Source organism: Bolinopsis microptera, chromosome 1 (genome assembly GCF_026151205.1).
Source record: "Bolinopsis microptera isolate Bmic1 chromosome 1, MBARI_Bmic_1.0, whole genome shotgun sequence".
NCBI lineage: Eukaryota > Metazoa > Ctenophora > Tentaculata > Lobata > Bolinopsidae > Bolinopsis > Bolinopsis microptera.
In genome coordinates this window covers 22,710,796-22,724,705 of record NC_087072.1, presented here as the reverse complement: position 1 = coordinate 22,724,705, position 13,910 = coordinate 22,710,796, and the positions used below count along the sequence as shown (strand labels likewise).

Genomic DNA, 13,910 nt, shown 5'->3' with positions numbered 1-13,910 from the left:
CAAATTTCGAATTTAAATGTTATGACACAAAACATAAACTGTATGCTGTTAATTCAAATTTGGCATTATAAGCAATTAGTAAAATATACAAGTATGAATGAATTTCCGAATTCTCAAAACTCGAGATATTGATAAAAATGCCGATTTACAAATCATAAAATGTCATCTTCCCGACCTAATTCGAATTTCCACAAAATATTGTAATTTTCCTCAAAAACACAAAAACTTAATCCCGTGACGATTTAATTAATATCACAATTACTTGCAGGTCACAAATGATTGACAACTAAACTTAGCAAAACAAAAGAAAATAATAGATTGTACGTAATCAATCTTACAAAATGTTAGTGAAAAACACTACTTTTCCTTACAAAGTTTAGGTATTTGAAAACCAATAACAATATATTAACAGAACCTTGCAATATCTTGATACGAAGACAAATCAAAATCGTTTCTAAGAAAAAAAACACTTATAGAAATCCGAAATACCTCCAAATTATAGAAGGACTACTGCTAATTCTAAGACACATCTAACTAAACCTGATGCCAGCATAACGTCTTCTGTCAAAACATAAACTACAAATAGAAAAAAGCCGTCAGTAAAAAGATGTATGAATCAGTGAATTTTTGTGATACCAAATACATAACTTACAATGTTACAATGCATTATATAACTATTAAAATTGGCCCAAAAATCTAATTGCCTTACTCAGTCCTCAAAACCCAATCTTGAAGAGTTCAAATTCTAAACGTTGATGGTGTGTTGTCTCACTTGCATGTCAGATCCAGAAGAAGCAATGGTTTTCTCGTCCAGCCAGCGGACTCTGTTGATTGTACCTAAGGGATGAGCCCTTATGATCTTTATAGCAGGCTCCATAGGTTGAGAACAATCCCCAACAACAATGTTGGTATCAACTCCTGCAACACACATGAACCGTGAATCAGGACTGAAAGAGCAAGACATTGTTTTGCTTTGAGTCGACCAGCAGTGTTGAACAGGTTTATAGCTTTTCTCAACGTCAAGAAGCAGAACAGTTCTTCCTACAGTAGCTGCCCCCAGAAGCTTTCCATCTGGAGAGAACTTGATTTCAGTGGTTGCTGCAGTAAGTGCAATCTCCTGACGTTGCACAAAACTGCTTCCTTCAATGTCGTACAGGTACAACTTAGGAGCTTCTTTGGCTCCAACAGCAAGGACAGTTCCACATGGAGAAATAGCACATCCGTTAGGGTCATATTTAAGCTCTTGGCTGAAGACTTGATTTCCATCTTTGAACATAACCAGTGTGTTGTCACAAGAATATATTTCAGTGTCAGATCCAGAGTGAACATCAAAGTATTTAACATTTGAAGGGACAGATGAGCTGCTTTCACCCATCTCACAGGAAGAGAGTGGAGTGCGGAGAATCTTGTTGGAATTGTCCACAGATATAATTGTATCACCACTTATCTTTGTGTCAAGGACTTTGCTTTTATGAATGGCTCCAGTGAAGTAGTTAACATCTCCAGATTCAGCATCATAAATTGACGATCTTCCCTCGAAACTAGAAGTGTAGACCTTTCCACTTTTAACCTCCATCGTTTCAATACTTTTCTGGTGACCTCTGAGTACTTTGGTGATTGCATTTGAATTCAAATCAATATAATTAATATCTCCTGAATACGAAACAGAGAGAGCAAATGCCCCAGCCCAAATGCAGCCCAACTGCTGATCATTCAAATCTTGACCCACTTCAAGAGTTGAGATACATGCCTGTGTTTCACAGTCCCACAGTTTAACGGTCTTATCAGCTGATGCAGTGATCAGTTGAGTACCAGTGGAGTTGTAAGATAAAGCCATCACCCCACCTTTATGGGCAACTCCACTTTCATCTTTAAACTCTCCTATATGTTCTGCTGTTTTCCCATCAAACAACAGAGCTCTTTTATCGCTACTTACTGTGCAAAAGTTGGCACCAGTGGGGTTATATCTTACACTGTTCACAAAATTCTTGTGAAGAGTAATGACCTTCTCAAATTTGTATGGAACACCAGTGTGGAAACCAATTTGGTAATCCTCAGAAACAGTGACAGCTCTAAATGGACGAGCAGGGCTATGTGCAATAGAATTGACATCTTTGCTATGGCCATGAAGTTTGCCACAGGATGAACCACTATCCCATAAGAAGCAGTGGGTTCTAGCCTGTCTGCCAGCTCCTCCAAGAAGGATACGCTTGGAATCAGGGGACCAGCAAATATCTTTGATTGGGCCACTGAGGCCATGTCCCTCGTATTTAATGATATGGGTTTCTTGAGTTGTATCCCACACTCTGACCTTTCCATGGTTATCACCAGAGCAAATGTAGAAGCCAGAGGGAGCAAAGCAGGCAGCTGTAGGGATACCAGGATGCTCATTATAGGTGTAGCAAACTGATGGATTAGCTATGTCCCTCACAACAACAGCTGGCCCACTGCAGTACAGTAACTTTTCATTCTTTGGATCACATTGCAAGTGAAAGTTCTGTCCACGGGTAGTCACCGGCAAGGGAGCAAATATCGATTTCAGAGAGTACTTATCCATTAGTCCAACTGTGAAAGTATAGATTTAGATAGTAGGAAGATGAAGTATAAAAGGTAATTGTTACTTAAATACTATACAATTATTGTGAATAAAGAACTGATTAGTGGCCAATATAATTACCACCTTGAGTATCCCAATGTTTGTTTTACAACAAATAAAATTACGTATATCAATATAAAAATATGAAATTGTGCACCACAATTAGATAAATAATTAACAAGATTCCTTAACTTATAGCTTTTAACATTGCACTTTATCTTTAAAACAATATCCATACATGATCTACTGATATTAAAAATATCTGAACCATGTCCTACTTAGCCACTGAATAATTTAAAGGTATTCTAAAACCGAAGGAAGCAGTTAATGTCACCAAGATGTAACTAGGTCGAATGGAAAAATTAGGTCTCATGCAGGAATTAGGTCTCAAGCAGGGGCGGCTTTTAATGTATTTATATACAGTGTGGGCCAAAAATCAGTACCCATACGTTGTCCTTAATAGCTCAGTCACTGAGTGCCCAATTGAAATAATTCTTTCTAGTATGACTTACTACTACCACTGGTTCGAGGAATTTGTCAAATCGAAAAATATTCGTGTTCATTTAAAAAACAATAAGGTTCATTTTCGCATTTATTTGATAGTTTGGATGGTCGGATCGAGCCAAATTTTATTGAATAGTGTTTGGCAATTCGAATCACGTTTGTCCTGAAAAAATGAGAGCTGTAGCTTCTCAGATCACCGAGATACGAAGCATAACGAGTTTATTCATTACGTGCGATCAGGTGATTGGCTTACCTAATCACGTGATAAGGTGACCCCGTTAACCACCCCGTTTAACATTATGGGAATTGTTAAGGCTGCCCAATTAAGGTGTCGTGTCACGGTGTCACATAATCACCCAGTCAATTTTATTAACGAGATACACAAAATGCTTGATAACTTCGTCATTTCAAATTCGTTTTACATAATTTTTTCAGATTAGATGCAACATTTAATAATCTACCTTCTCTGAAAAAATTAGGCGTCCAGCATGTTCAGAGAGAACAATATAGGTGTTTTAATATTGAATGGGCGTGGTTTAAAATATTCGAATTTTCAAATTTTGGCGACGGAATCCTCGAACAAGTAGGTACTGTATGCCATCTGCAAAGCAACAACTCTCAAATATAAAACACAGCGTAGGTATAAGACCCAACATATGGGTACTGACTTTTGGCCCACCCTGTATATATATATATCACATGCCTGGGTGAGACCTAATTCCTGTGTGAGACATAATTTCTCCGTTCGACCTAGTTACATCTTGGTGATAGTAAGATTGAAAACAAATAAAAATATTATGTTGTCCTTATTTTTGGTTTCATCCTTATGTGGCAAAGAAACATTTCGTAAACCTTAAAAACAATGGGAAGCATAATGTTATATATAGATTTAAATTTTGTTTTATTTAAATTTTGTTTTACTTAGGTCGGTTTTTAAAATATAATGTATCCGATAATATTTTATAAAATTGTACTAGATGTTTAATGTTGATGGGGAAATACTTATTCTATATACTTTCATATAGTGCGATGATACTTCTTAAGCATGTGTGATGATGTGATGTCATAATTTAACTTCCAACTGAAAGATGATTCGTCAACTTCCATGGGCAGCAGATGGATTTCACAACCGTAAACAATATTGAAAATGTAACTTCTTAACCATTAAAGATTTGTAAATTAATATTAGAACAGTTGTATCTCTGATCTCTAACAATCCAATTCCTGACTATCTAACATATCATGTTTAATTTTGTGTAAAATGGCCACGGGCCTAAATATTACATATCAATCAATACAATTCATTAACATTACCAATATCATGTTTAGGTTCAATTTTGGTACCGGTGGAAAATTTCCTTTACCTGTGTATTGTCCTCTGCCAATTGCATCACTTGATTTAATCGAATGTATAACAACAGTAAAAGTTAAGGATTTTTAATAAGTCTAACATCTAACATATCATTTTGCACCACTGCGGGCCACAAGCTGCTGCAAGCGCAAGGGCTTCGGATAGAGCAAATCCCTGTTATTCCATATTCGAAGGATTTCAAATTAAAGACAGCTTCCTTATTATGTATACATATCCCACAGCATAGATAAACATGTAATTACTTTTATTTGTTCATCTCCTGTCAAAGACATGACTTACGTAAAATACAACAACTTTCAACATTCAAATTCGTCAGTTCTGTTATTTATAAATAAAATTCGTCATTTCTGAGGTTTCTAAATAAAACCATCCAAAGAATAATTTAAATTAGGATTACTGTTCATGTTTAACTCAATATGCATTTTATCTTCATCATTTTTAAAATTTATGTTATTATTATTAGACGGGTGATACTAGTCTAATATAAATTCCGAAGTATATTTTTTAAGTGTTGCGCGCCACTTTCTTCTGGAAGGTAAAAAAGGGAAGTACTTACTTTGCCCAAATCCAGGTTTTAAATGTGAAACCGGGTCATCACTCACCAGGTGACCCGATTTCATTTTTAAAACCTACATTTAAACCTTAATTTGGACCATGACCAAAGTAAGTACATTTGAAGTTTTAAATAATTTCACTAGCTAAAATTAAATAATTTAATTAAACGAAAATCTTAAAATTCTAAAAATCAATATTTCTTAATTGGCCACATTTACCTGGGGATCCCAGGCTATTATGTTCATAAAAATAATAAAGATTCGGCGGAATGACAGGCTGAGCGCCGCCCAGTATAGTAAGGCCATATTTGTTGATTTTAATACGAAATTAATTGGTCAAAATTTGAAAAATTCGAATTTAAAATTTTTGCGCAAAAATGACAAAAATTTAATTATTTACAAGCGCAGTCTCTGTAGTCTGTATTTCAAAACATATTTTCTTAAATCAACAATATTAAAATATAAACTGATTATACTATTTTAAAATATAATGTCATCAAAAGAAAGCGAAAGTTTCGATTTTTGGAGTGCCGCGCACTATAAAAATCTAAGAATGAGGAAAAAATCGAGCGCTACCGTGAAATTTTTTAAATGAACTCGGCTCAATCCCATAGACTGGCTATGGTTATGGAACAGTAGCTTGTGTGGCTGTCTGACATTGTATTTTAAGGGTAGCTTCATTTCAGTAGGTTTTACAATTTTAACTTTAGTATAGTCTAGTACTATACTACTAGATTCCAAACCTTTAGGCAGGGTCCTCATTTGGAATTAATTTATCCCTGGATCATGTATTGGTTTTACAATAACAAGGAGAAACTGATTGGCGATTTTTGTCCGACTCAGAAATTAGGTTTTCCAGACAGTAGTTGCTCTCAGATACTATTGTGCGATTTTGTTGAAAATTTACAGATAGTAAGATGGTTTTAAGACGGATAATTTGTGGAAATTTTGGCAAATTTCTATGTACCAAATTATAAATTTAACTTCAAACACAAGAAAATATCTCCAGATCAGTGGTTTATATCTCGAGAACCTTCTATGCAAAAAAATAGTGCTGTCAGACAAGTCTCGCTGCCGGACATAAGTCGTGTTACCGGAGAAACTCTGCCAAATAATCTGGAAACTATGAAGGGTACCTATTACCTGAGACTACATCAACTTATCAAATTGTCACTTTTTAAATTATCGCCACACAATCCAGATTCTGTTTGTGCTATCTTTGCATTCGAGCTTACTATTATCAATGCCAAGAGATCATTTTTGTTAGAAATTCATTATCCAAAGTTAATGTATTGTAGAGGAGTTAAACTTGTAAGCCTGCAGTTCCACGGCTCAGTTTTGCAACCAGATTTGCTCACATTTTTTCTCACATTTTTGCGACCGGAAATGATATTCAACAAGAAATGCTGCCGCTTTTCTTTTGTTGTTGGCCGCTCAATTTCCCGATCCGGGATGAAGTATTTTATCATATTCCATACCACCTGGGGACCCCAGTCTTTGCTGTTTATAAGCATGCAGATATGGCGGAGTGACAGGCCGAGCGCCGCCCAGTTGATATAATTCTATATTGAATTTGAAAATCGTGTATATTTCTATGTAACCATATGTTTATTGTTTATGCAACCTGACACGGATCTGTGCAAAATAGTAATACTAACTCAAAATAATAATACAATGCTATCAATTAGTCCCTAGCGGGATGCGTACATGGTGAAATTAACAATGTACTTGAACATTTCAGCACCGCGCGCCAACAATTGTTTAATTCAGATGATCGCGCAAAATAACTTTGCGCAGGCAGACACGTGGGCGATAACTAGACTGGGGGCGAGGGCACGTACGCACGCACGCACGCACGGTCGCAAAGCTACCATATACAAAAAAAACCTCGATCGCTAACCCTTGTCCTTGACTCTTTTGTGCCTTCGGCACTTTGAGTCATGGATCGGGAAAAAATATTTCACCGCATGGAGAAATATTTTTGATATGACCCAAAACTCTGTGAAAGCAGTTTTAACCTGGGCGCTCGCGTGGGACATTTCATTATAATGCGCCCACGTGCGCGCGCAAATCTGCGTGCAAAAATACCAACCGTGGGAACGTACATTGTAAATAAAACTGCCTTCGCGGAGTTTTGCCTTTCAAAACTCTTTTCGCGGAGTTTTGAGTCAAATCTGGTCGCAAAACTGAGCCGTGGAACTTGGCTGTAAGAGGATGATTTACATTTCCTCAAAAGGAACATTCCCAAACTGTTGATCAGATCTAAATTTCTCGACAGCATCTGTTGGGCTATATTGTAGGAAAAAGTTAGTGATGCGCTACTGTTGAGTGGCGATAAGAATTGGTCCCACTAAATTCAAGGATCTTGAATCATTTACAGAAGGGCCCTGAGCACATGCAATATCAAAGAAGCATCCAACGATGTGTTTTTCGATGCCAATTCCAAAACATCCCCCCATGACATGAGGTTAAAATGCTTCCCTGAGGAGTTATGAGCAAAAAACTGTTTTGGTCACATGACAGGCTAGTAAAACATGAAATCAGCAGTGTACTGGCGAGTGAACCAATTAGAATTGGACCAATCTGTGTAGGTGTATAATTCTATTTTTGTGAAAGGGCCCTAGTCTCATGAAAGTAACCTACATCCTTGTATTTTTTACGCTGATTCCCGATCACCCCGGCACCATGAAAAGGTAAAAATGCTTCCTTTCAAGGAGTTCGGTCGGGTGACATGCCAGTTAAACGCAAATTCCTTTGTTTAGGATTATCCCAGAAGTGTAAAAACCGAAATAAACGTGTAGCTACACAGAGTTTATAATATAGACTAGTCAATGAAATGCAAAGCAGACGTTTGAAGTCTTTTATCAACCCTCATCTCTGCCATTTTCGGACAAATGTGCTCATAGATCATTTTTGAAATTCTGGATTTTTCCACCCTAATTTCCTTTATGGATTAAGACCTATTCCTGAAAACCATTAGAACTAATCACTGGCCCTCAAAACACTCCTTTTGGGATTGTCTAAAATGCCGAAATTGGTCAAAAATGTAACCAAAGTACTTATAAACCAGTGGTCTTTAAGCACTTTTGTCAGAAAACAGCAGATCTATGGCCAATAGTTTTCATCCTTCATGACAGGATTAAAATTTAATTATGGCAGGAAATGTTCAAACTTCAAGAATAGACGCTTGTTGGGTAAGGCAAGAATAGTCAATGGTCAAAAATTCCTGTTAATAACACTCTTAAACTGTACAATATTGGCGTAAAATATATTATTTCTAAAGTGAAATTGTAATTATAATTAAAAGGTGTTATCTAATCTTCTACTAGTAGGGCTATGTAGATATTGTTTGCCTTACATCCAACATTGCCATATCACATCAAATTGTTGTTGCAGGAAATGGTTTCAATGAGATTGTACACTTAACTGACTCACAATGACAACTACCGAAGTTCCTCCAGGTAAATAAAATAAGAAGGTATTCAATTTTAGTTATAGACTGGGAGGGTGAACTTTTTGGCTGGGAATCAGATTTTGCCGTTATGGGAGTTTAAGCAATTTTTGCATGTGAATTTCGGTATCTTCAATCAATCTTTGATAATGAACTATTTCAGATGGTAAGAATATTGGAGCAGATTTCTATATTTGCGAATTTTGTAACTTCTCAGCAAATCGACTGGTGACATTTACTGCTCATATTGCAAAATGCGCCGAAAAGTTTCCTGATTGTTTCACTTGCAGCATGTGCATCTATCAATCCAAAGACTTTGACGAATTTCAAGAGCACTGCAAAACACATATTGGACATGAAAAAGTGTTTAACTGTCTTCATTGTTCATATGTTTCATCTTCTCAATCCGAACTGGCAAAGCATTCTATTCCTTGTGCCAAAAAATCATCCAACAGCAATGTTAAGAATGACAGACGTGAATCGAGTGAATATGACTGTCGTGATTGCAATTTTTTCTGTAACTCTAGTGAGCAATTTGAAAAACACATGTCAGCTCGTCACAGTGTGGTCTGGGACTATAGTTGTTTTCACTGCACTTACAGGGTTCAGTCTTATTCTTTGTTCAGTAATCACATTTCCCGTTATCACCCTGAAGTTTTGGCACCTGATCCTAATGATAACGATGAAAATGATAACGAAGTTGGGCCATCAGAACAACCTTGTCTCATTGACTGTATTTATTGTGAATACTCATCTGAATCTCAAATTGATGTTCATGAGCATATGAAACGGAAACACCCTGGAGGCGTGAAAACACACAATCCAAATAAAAGGCCCAGACTTGAACCTGCTATTAAAGTTGAACTGTCGAGAGAAGAAACGTTTGACTCAAAACCGATCCTCAAAATTCGAAAAAAGAAGTTTGTTTGTAGTGATTGTCCTTTCAAAACTGCTAGTAATGCAACATATCTTCGCCACAGAAAAAGCCACATCAACTCTGTTTCATATCAGTGTAATGTTTGTGAATTCAAGACTGGCTCCATAGTTCTGGTAAAGAAACACATGAAAAGTTCTCATACCTCTTCATCTGCATCAGACTGGAAAGTGTTAAAAAACGGCATTGAAAACAAAGATTTTTTACCAGTGTTTGAGTACAAATGTGACCAATGTTCTTATGAATGTGGCAATCATTTGGCACTAAGAATCACAAAAAGGTTCATATGCCCAAGTCTCTCAAGTGTGATCATTGTGACTTTCAGACAAGAAATTGGTATTTTATGAACAAGCATGTTTCTCATCATCATCCTGAGAAGAAAATCGATGGGCAAAGTAAGCTTCCTAAACCAAAATCTCCAGCTAAGAGTGAGAAAAAGGCAAGTGGTAGTCTCACTTTTAAATTTTTTAAGTGTGATAGATGTGGTTTTATTGCAAGACATCAGAAGAATCTTGAGAAGCATATTAATTCTCATGATGCTGAGTTTAACTACAAATGCCCCCATTGCCTTTTCATAAACACTTGTTTCAAAACATTCCGTATGCACATGAATAAGTTCCATCCAAAAGAAAAGGTTTCTATGAAGAGGAACCCTCTAGAAAAGTACAAGCATCAATGTGAAAAATGTGGATACGAAACTAACAGCCAGGAAAAGTTACGGAAGCACACAATCGACCATGATGAGGGTAGATTTTATCATTGTGAAATCTGCAACTACATTGCAGTTTCACACATTAAATTAGGAAAGCACATGAAATTGAAGCATCCTGAAACTCTGGTAAAAAAGTGCACCCAATGTGAATACACTACCAATAGGTCTAAAAATTTCAAAGCTCATCTTCAAGCACATAAAGATCCTGATGCGTTCAAGTGTACACTTTGCAGTTTTATTAGTTCAAGTCAACGGCAGTTTGCCACCCACATGTCCACTAAACATCCTGAAGAGCAGAGTTCCTTTGAGATCGAAAGTTCCCCCACAAAAGAAAGCAAAGAAGAACCTGCAGCTATCGTTAGACAATTGTACAAATGTGACAAGTGTCTTTATTCTAGCAACAGAGAGGCAATTCTTGAAGTCCATCTCCGGTGTCATGGAAACCCAAGCTGCTTGAAATGCGAGCACTGCTACTTCTTGACTCTTCACAAGTACTCACTGGAAAAGCATTTGTTTGAAAAGCATGCTATAAAGAAGGTTTACAGCTGTCAAAAGTGCAATTTCACGACCAAGCGAATGGAATTCTACAGAAATCACACCCGAGCTCATGACAGCAAGTACTCATACACTTGTGGAACAGAAGAGTGTAATTATTTGACAGTAAAACATACATCCTATGTTAGTCACATGAGAAAAGAGCATCCTGATGAAGAGCTACTTCCGGAAAGAAAGCCAGGGCAATCTGATGAAGAAGATGATGACAGTGATGCTGAAGATGAGAGTGAGAACAAGGTCGGAGAGGGTTCAGACAAAGATTCAGATGAAGAGGAAGACAGTGGTTATTCTTGTGAACTTTGCAGTTTTACCACAATCTATCCGAAATCTATGGAAACGCATGCCAAGGCACACCAAAGTGATAAAGCAATAAAGTGTGAACTGTGTGATTACATCACTTTATCCTCCTCCTGCTACAAGTCCCATGTTAAAACAAATCACCCTGAAAGCAAGCTGAAGTACCGACTGTACAAGTGTAACAAGTGCAAGTACACCACAGGAAACAGTCCTTCATTTAAAAGTCACCAGAAGGCTCATAGCAGCGAAAACCAATACAAATGCAAGCACTGCCTGTATCTCACAGTGTTTTATCATTCTATTTGTGGACATATGGCAAAGAATCATCCTCGTGAAGTGAACGACGTGGTGAAGCACGATGCCCCAGAAGGGTATTTCAAGAAAGAGGAAAAGCAGTATAATCACTACTGCACCCTGTGTCCGTTTAAGTGTATGTATTACAAACTATATTGCAATCACTTGGAGCAGGCTCACCCTGGTGCAAAGAATGAGTACGAAGCTGAACACGACAAGAAGAGGCTGAGTAAAGGAAGTGACAAGCTTTACTTCTGCAAGGATTGTGAATTCCAAACTGACATTGCTCTGGAGATGGAGGACCACCTGCCCACACATACTCCAGACCAGTTCTACGTTTGTAGTTTGTGTAACTTTCAAACTCAAGAAAAAACTTTATTTGAGGACCACCAAACTAAAGAACATCATTCTAATGGGTCAACTTGTGAAAGTGATCTGGTCTATATTTGCCCATGCTGCGCATTTAAGACAAGCAGTCTCGAAACTTACAACATTCACCTGGTTGCTCACCCTCTCAAAGAAAAGGTTCTTATCGAACAGAAAGTCCTCAACAAGGAACCTAAGCTTCCAATAAATTATCAGTATATTTGTGAAACTTGTGGCTTCCAAGCAGTCAATGCCAAACAGTTAGAATACCACGTATTGGCTCATCAGAGTGATACGTGCTATGATTGTGATCAGTGTAAATTCAAAACGATCAACAGACAAAGTTACAGAAAACATGTTAAAGTGGCCCATGGAGTGATTCTTCCCCTTGGAAGACCTCTAAAGAGAAATGATTCTGGTGACTCGAACTCTAGTTCTTCTCTTTCCAGGGCAGTAATCGCCAAACCAGAGAAGTATAAGTGTAATGAATGTGGCTTTGAAAGCAACAGCATAAGTGCTTACAATAATCATGCAGATGCTCATCTGGCACCAAACTCCTTAAAGTGTCCTCATTGTCTTTATCGGACTGTCCGGTGGGTTAACCTCAAATCTCACCTGTCAAGAGTGCACCCAAATGAAGCTAAAACTAGTCGTGAGGAGATAACAGGAGTGAAAGGAGACTCCTCGTTGGAGGACTCCCTGCTCTACAGTTCTCCTACCATGTTCAGGATGAACCCACGCCCATTCTCCTCTTCGACTCCTTACAATGTTAAATCTACCTTCCCCTCAGTAGCCGCCTTCTCTTCAGTACCAGTCATGATGCCTAGAGATGACTCCAATCTTCCCTCCACTTCAGGGCCTGAGGAAATGATCATAGAGGAGGTTGTAACGGAGGAGGTTGTATTGGAAGAGGTGGTGACATCAGACAATGTTTCTACGCCTTTAGACGACAACGATGATGAAGAAATCAGCTTCTAATGTGTGTGCAGGGTTAGGGTTAGCTGTTGGTTATAGTAATGACTGATATTGATAATTCAACATATCGCCTGGAACTGGCCAGGAAATTAAGTGTACTCATTATGAATGCAGTGTGTGTGTGTGTGTGTGTGTTAGAGTGTAATGATAATTGTTCATTAGGGCGATTATTTGCTTGCAATTGTTAGATCAAATAATGATATGTATTTGTGAGAATGAGCACAACTTTATAGCTTTATTATATTGAATACGTTTAAGTTAGAAAGTTACATAATAATAATAATATCCAATCTGACAGACTTAAGACTTGTCTATTTACACTATAGTGGATATAATATGTGTAATTTGATACAAATGGAGATGTATCGCACTAATAACCAATTATTGTATTCATAATCAGTAAAGCACACGGTTCAATGATGTGTGATCATAATTATTATAGGTAATTAGTATTGCTAAATTTGTGATCTCAATTTTTCTAATTACGAATTTCCGACTTTTCATTAGTACTAACAGACGGGAATTTTATCCAGTTTTCTAGAATTTGATCAGTTTATATAATACCATGTAAACTATAATATTACCAGTTTAGTACATTAGTTATCACAATTCACGTTTAGTTACACAACAAATTTTTTGTTATATTTAAAAATTTAATGTGGGATAATACTCATTTTTAGATATAAATTCTAAGAACTCATAAATTGCTAAAATTTGTTTTATTGATTTGATTATTTTTACTATGATTATAATTGTCACCGTCCGCAATAGTAATGGGACCATATTTGGTGATTTTTGATGCATGATGTGATCAATGAATTATATTTAGACTCAGATAGACAATTAAAGATGAAGGTCCTCCCGAATCATAATTCATAATGGTGTGTGATAGTACTTTATTTACTTATTTACGCGAGTAAAGAGTTATAGAATTATACTATATCTGACTTGAAAATTAATGATGTTTTCTAAATTGAAGTCTAAAATTTGTATACGATTTCCAACCATTATATAATTTTCTGAAAATCTTTGCAAATACAATTTAAATTATCAAAGCGTTTACAATTTTCGTGCCACTAACTTCATTTATAGTAATTTAATAATCTACAAATTTACCATATATTATACAATTTTGCCGTTTTATTTTCCTGTTCGACTCGCCTGAAAATACAGAAAAAAATATAAATTTTCATCATTATCCATTTACAGCATTGCAGATCGATTTGTCCTGAGTCCATCTCATACTTATACAGTACTTAATGACCCAATAATTCTATAATTCGTGAAATAGCAGCCACTG

General features: G+C 36.7%; 3 protein-coding genes across 3 annotated transcripts in view; 2 read left to right on the top strand and 1 right to left on the bottom strand.

Moving 5' to 3' along the window:
- Positions 1-13,910, top strand: part of LOC134825041 (uncharacterized) — an 852,482-nt gene that overhangs the window by 762,429 nt on the left and 76,143 nt on the right. The window lies entirely within an intron of this gene.
- On the bottom strand, positions 44-2,571 carry LOC134825061 (WD repeat-containing protein 1-B-like). The gene has a single exon (XM_063837185.1). The coding sequence runs from the start codon at positions 2,555-2,557 to the stop codon at positions 746-748; it is 1,812 nt and encodes a 603-aa protein (XP_063693255.1). The 5' UTR covers positions 2,558-2,571; the 3' UTR covers positions 44-745.
- On the top strand, positions 8,421-13,739 carry LOC134819452 (zinc finger protein 91-like). Its single transcript, XM_063829412.1, has 2 exons — positions 8,421-8,487; positions 8,641-13,739. The coding sequence occupies exon 2, from the start codon at positions 9,656-9,658 to the stop codon at positions 12,611-12,613; it is 2,958 nt and encodes a 985-aa protein (XP_063685482.1). The 5' UTR covers positions 8,421-8,487; positions 8,641-9,655; the 3' UTR covers positions 12,614-13,739.

Bases quoted from the DNA above. Each gene is read 5' to 3' on its own strand.
- LOC134825061 (XM_063837185.1), bottom strand. From the start codon at position 2,557: ATGGATAAGTACTCTCTGAAATCGATATTTGCTCCCTTGCCGGTGACT.
- LOC134819452 (XM_063829412.1), top strand. From the start codon at position 9,656: ATGTGGCAATCATTTGGCACTAAGAATCACAAAAAGGTTCATATGCCC.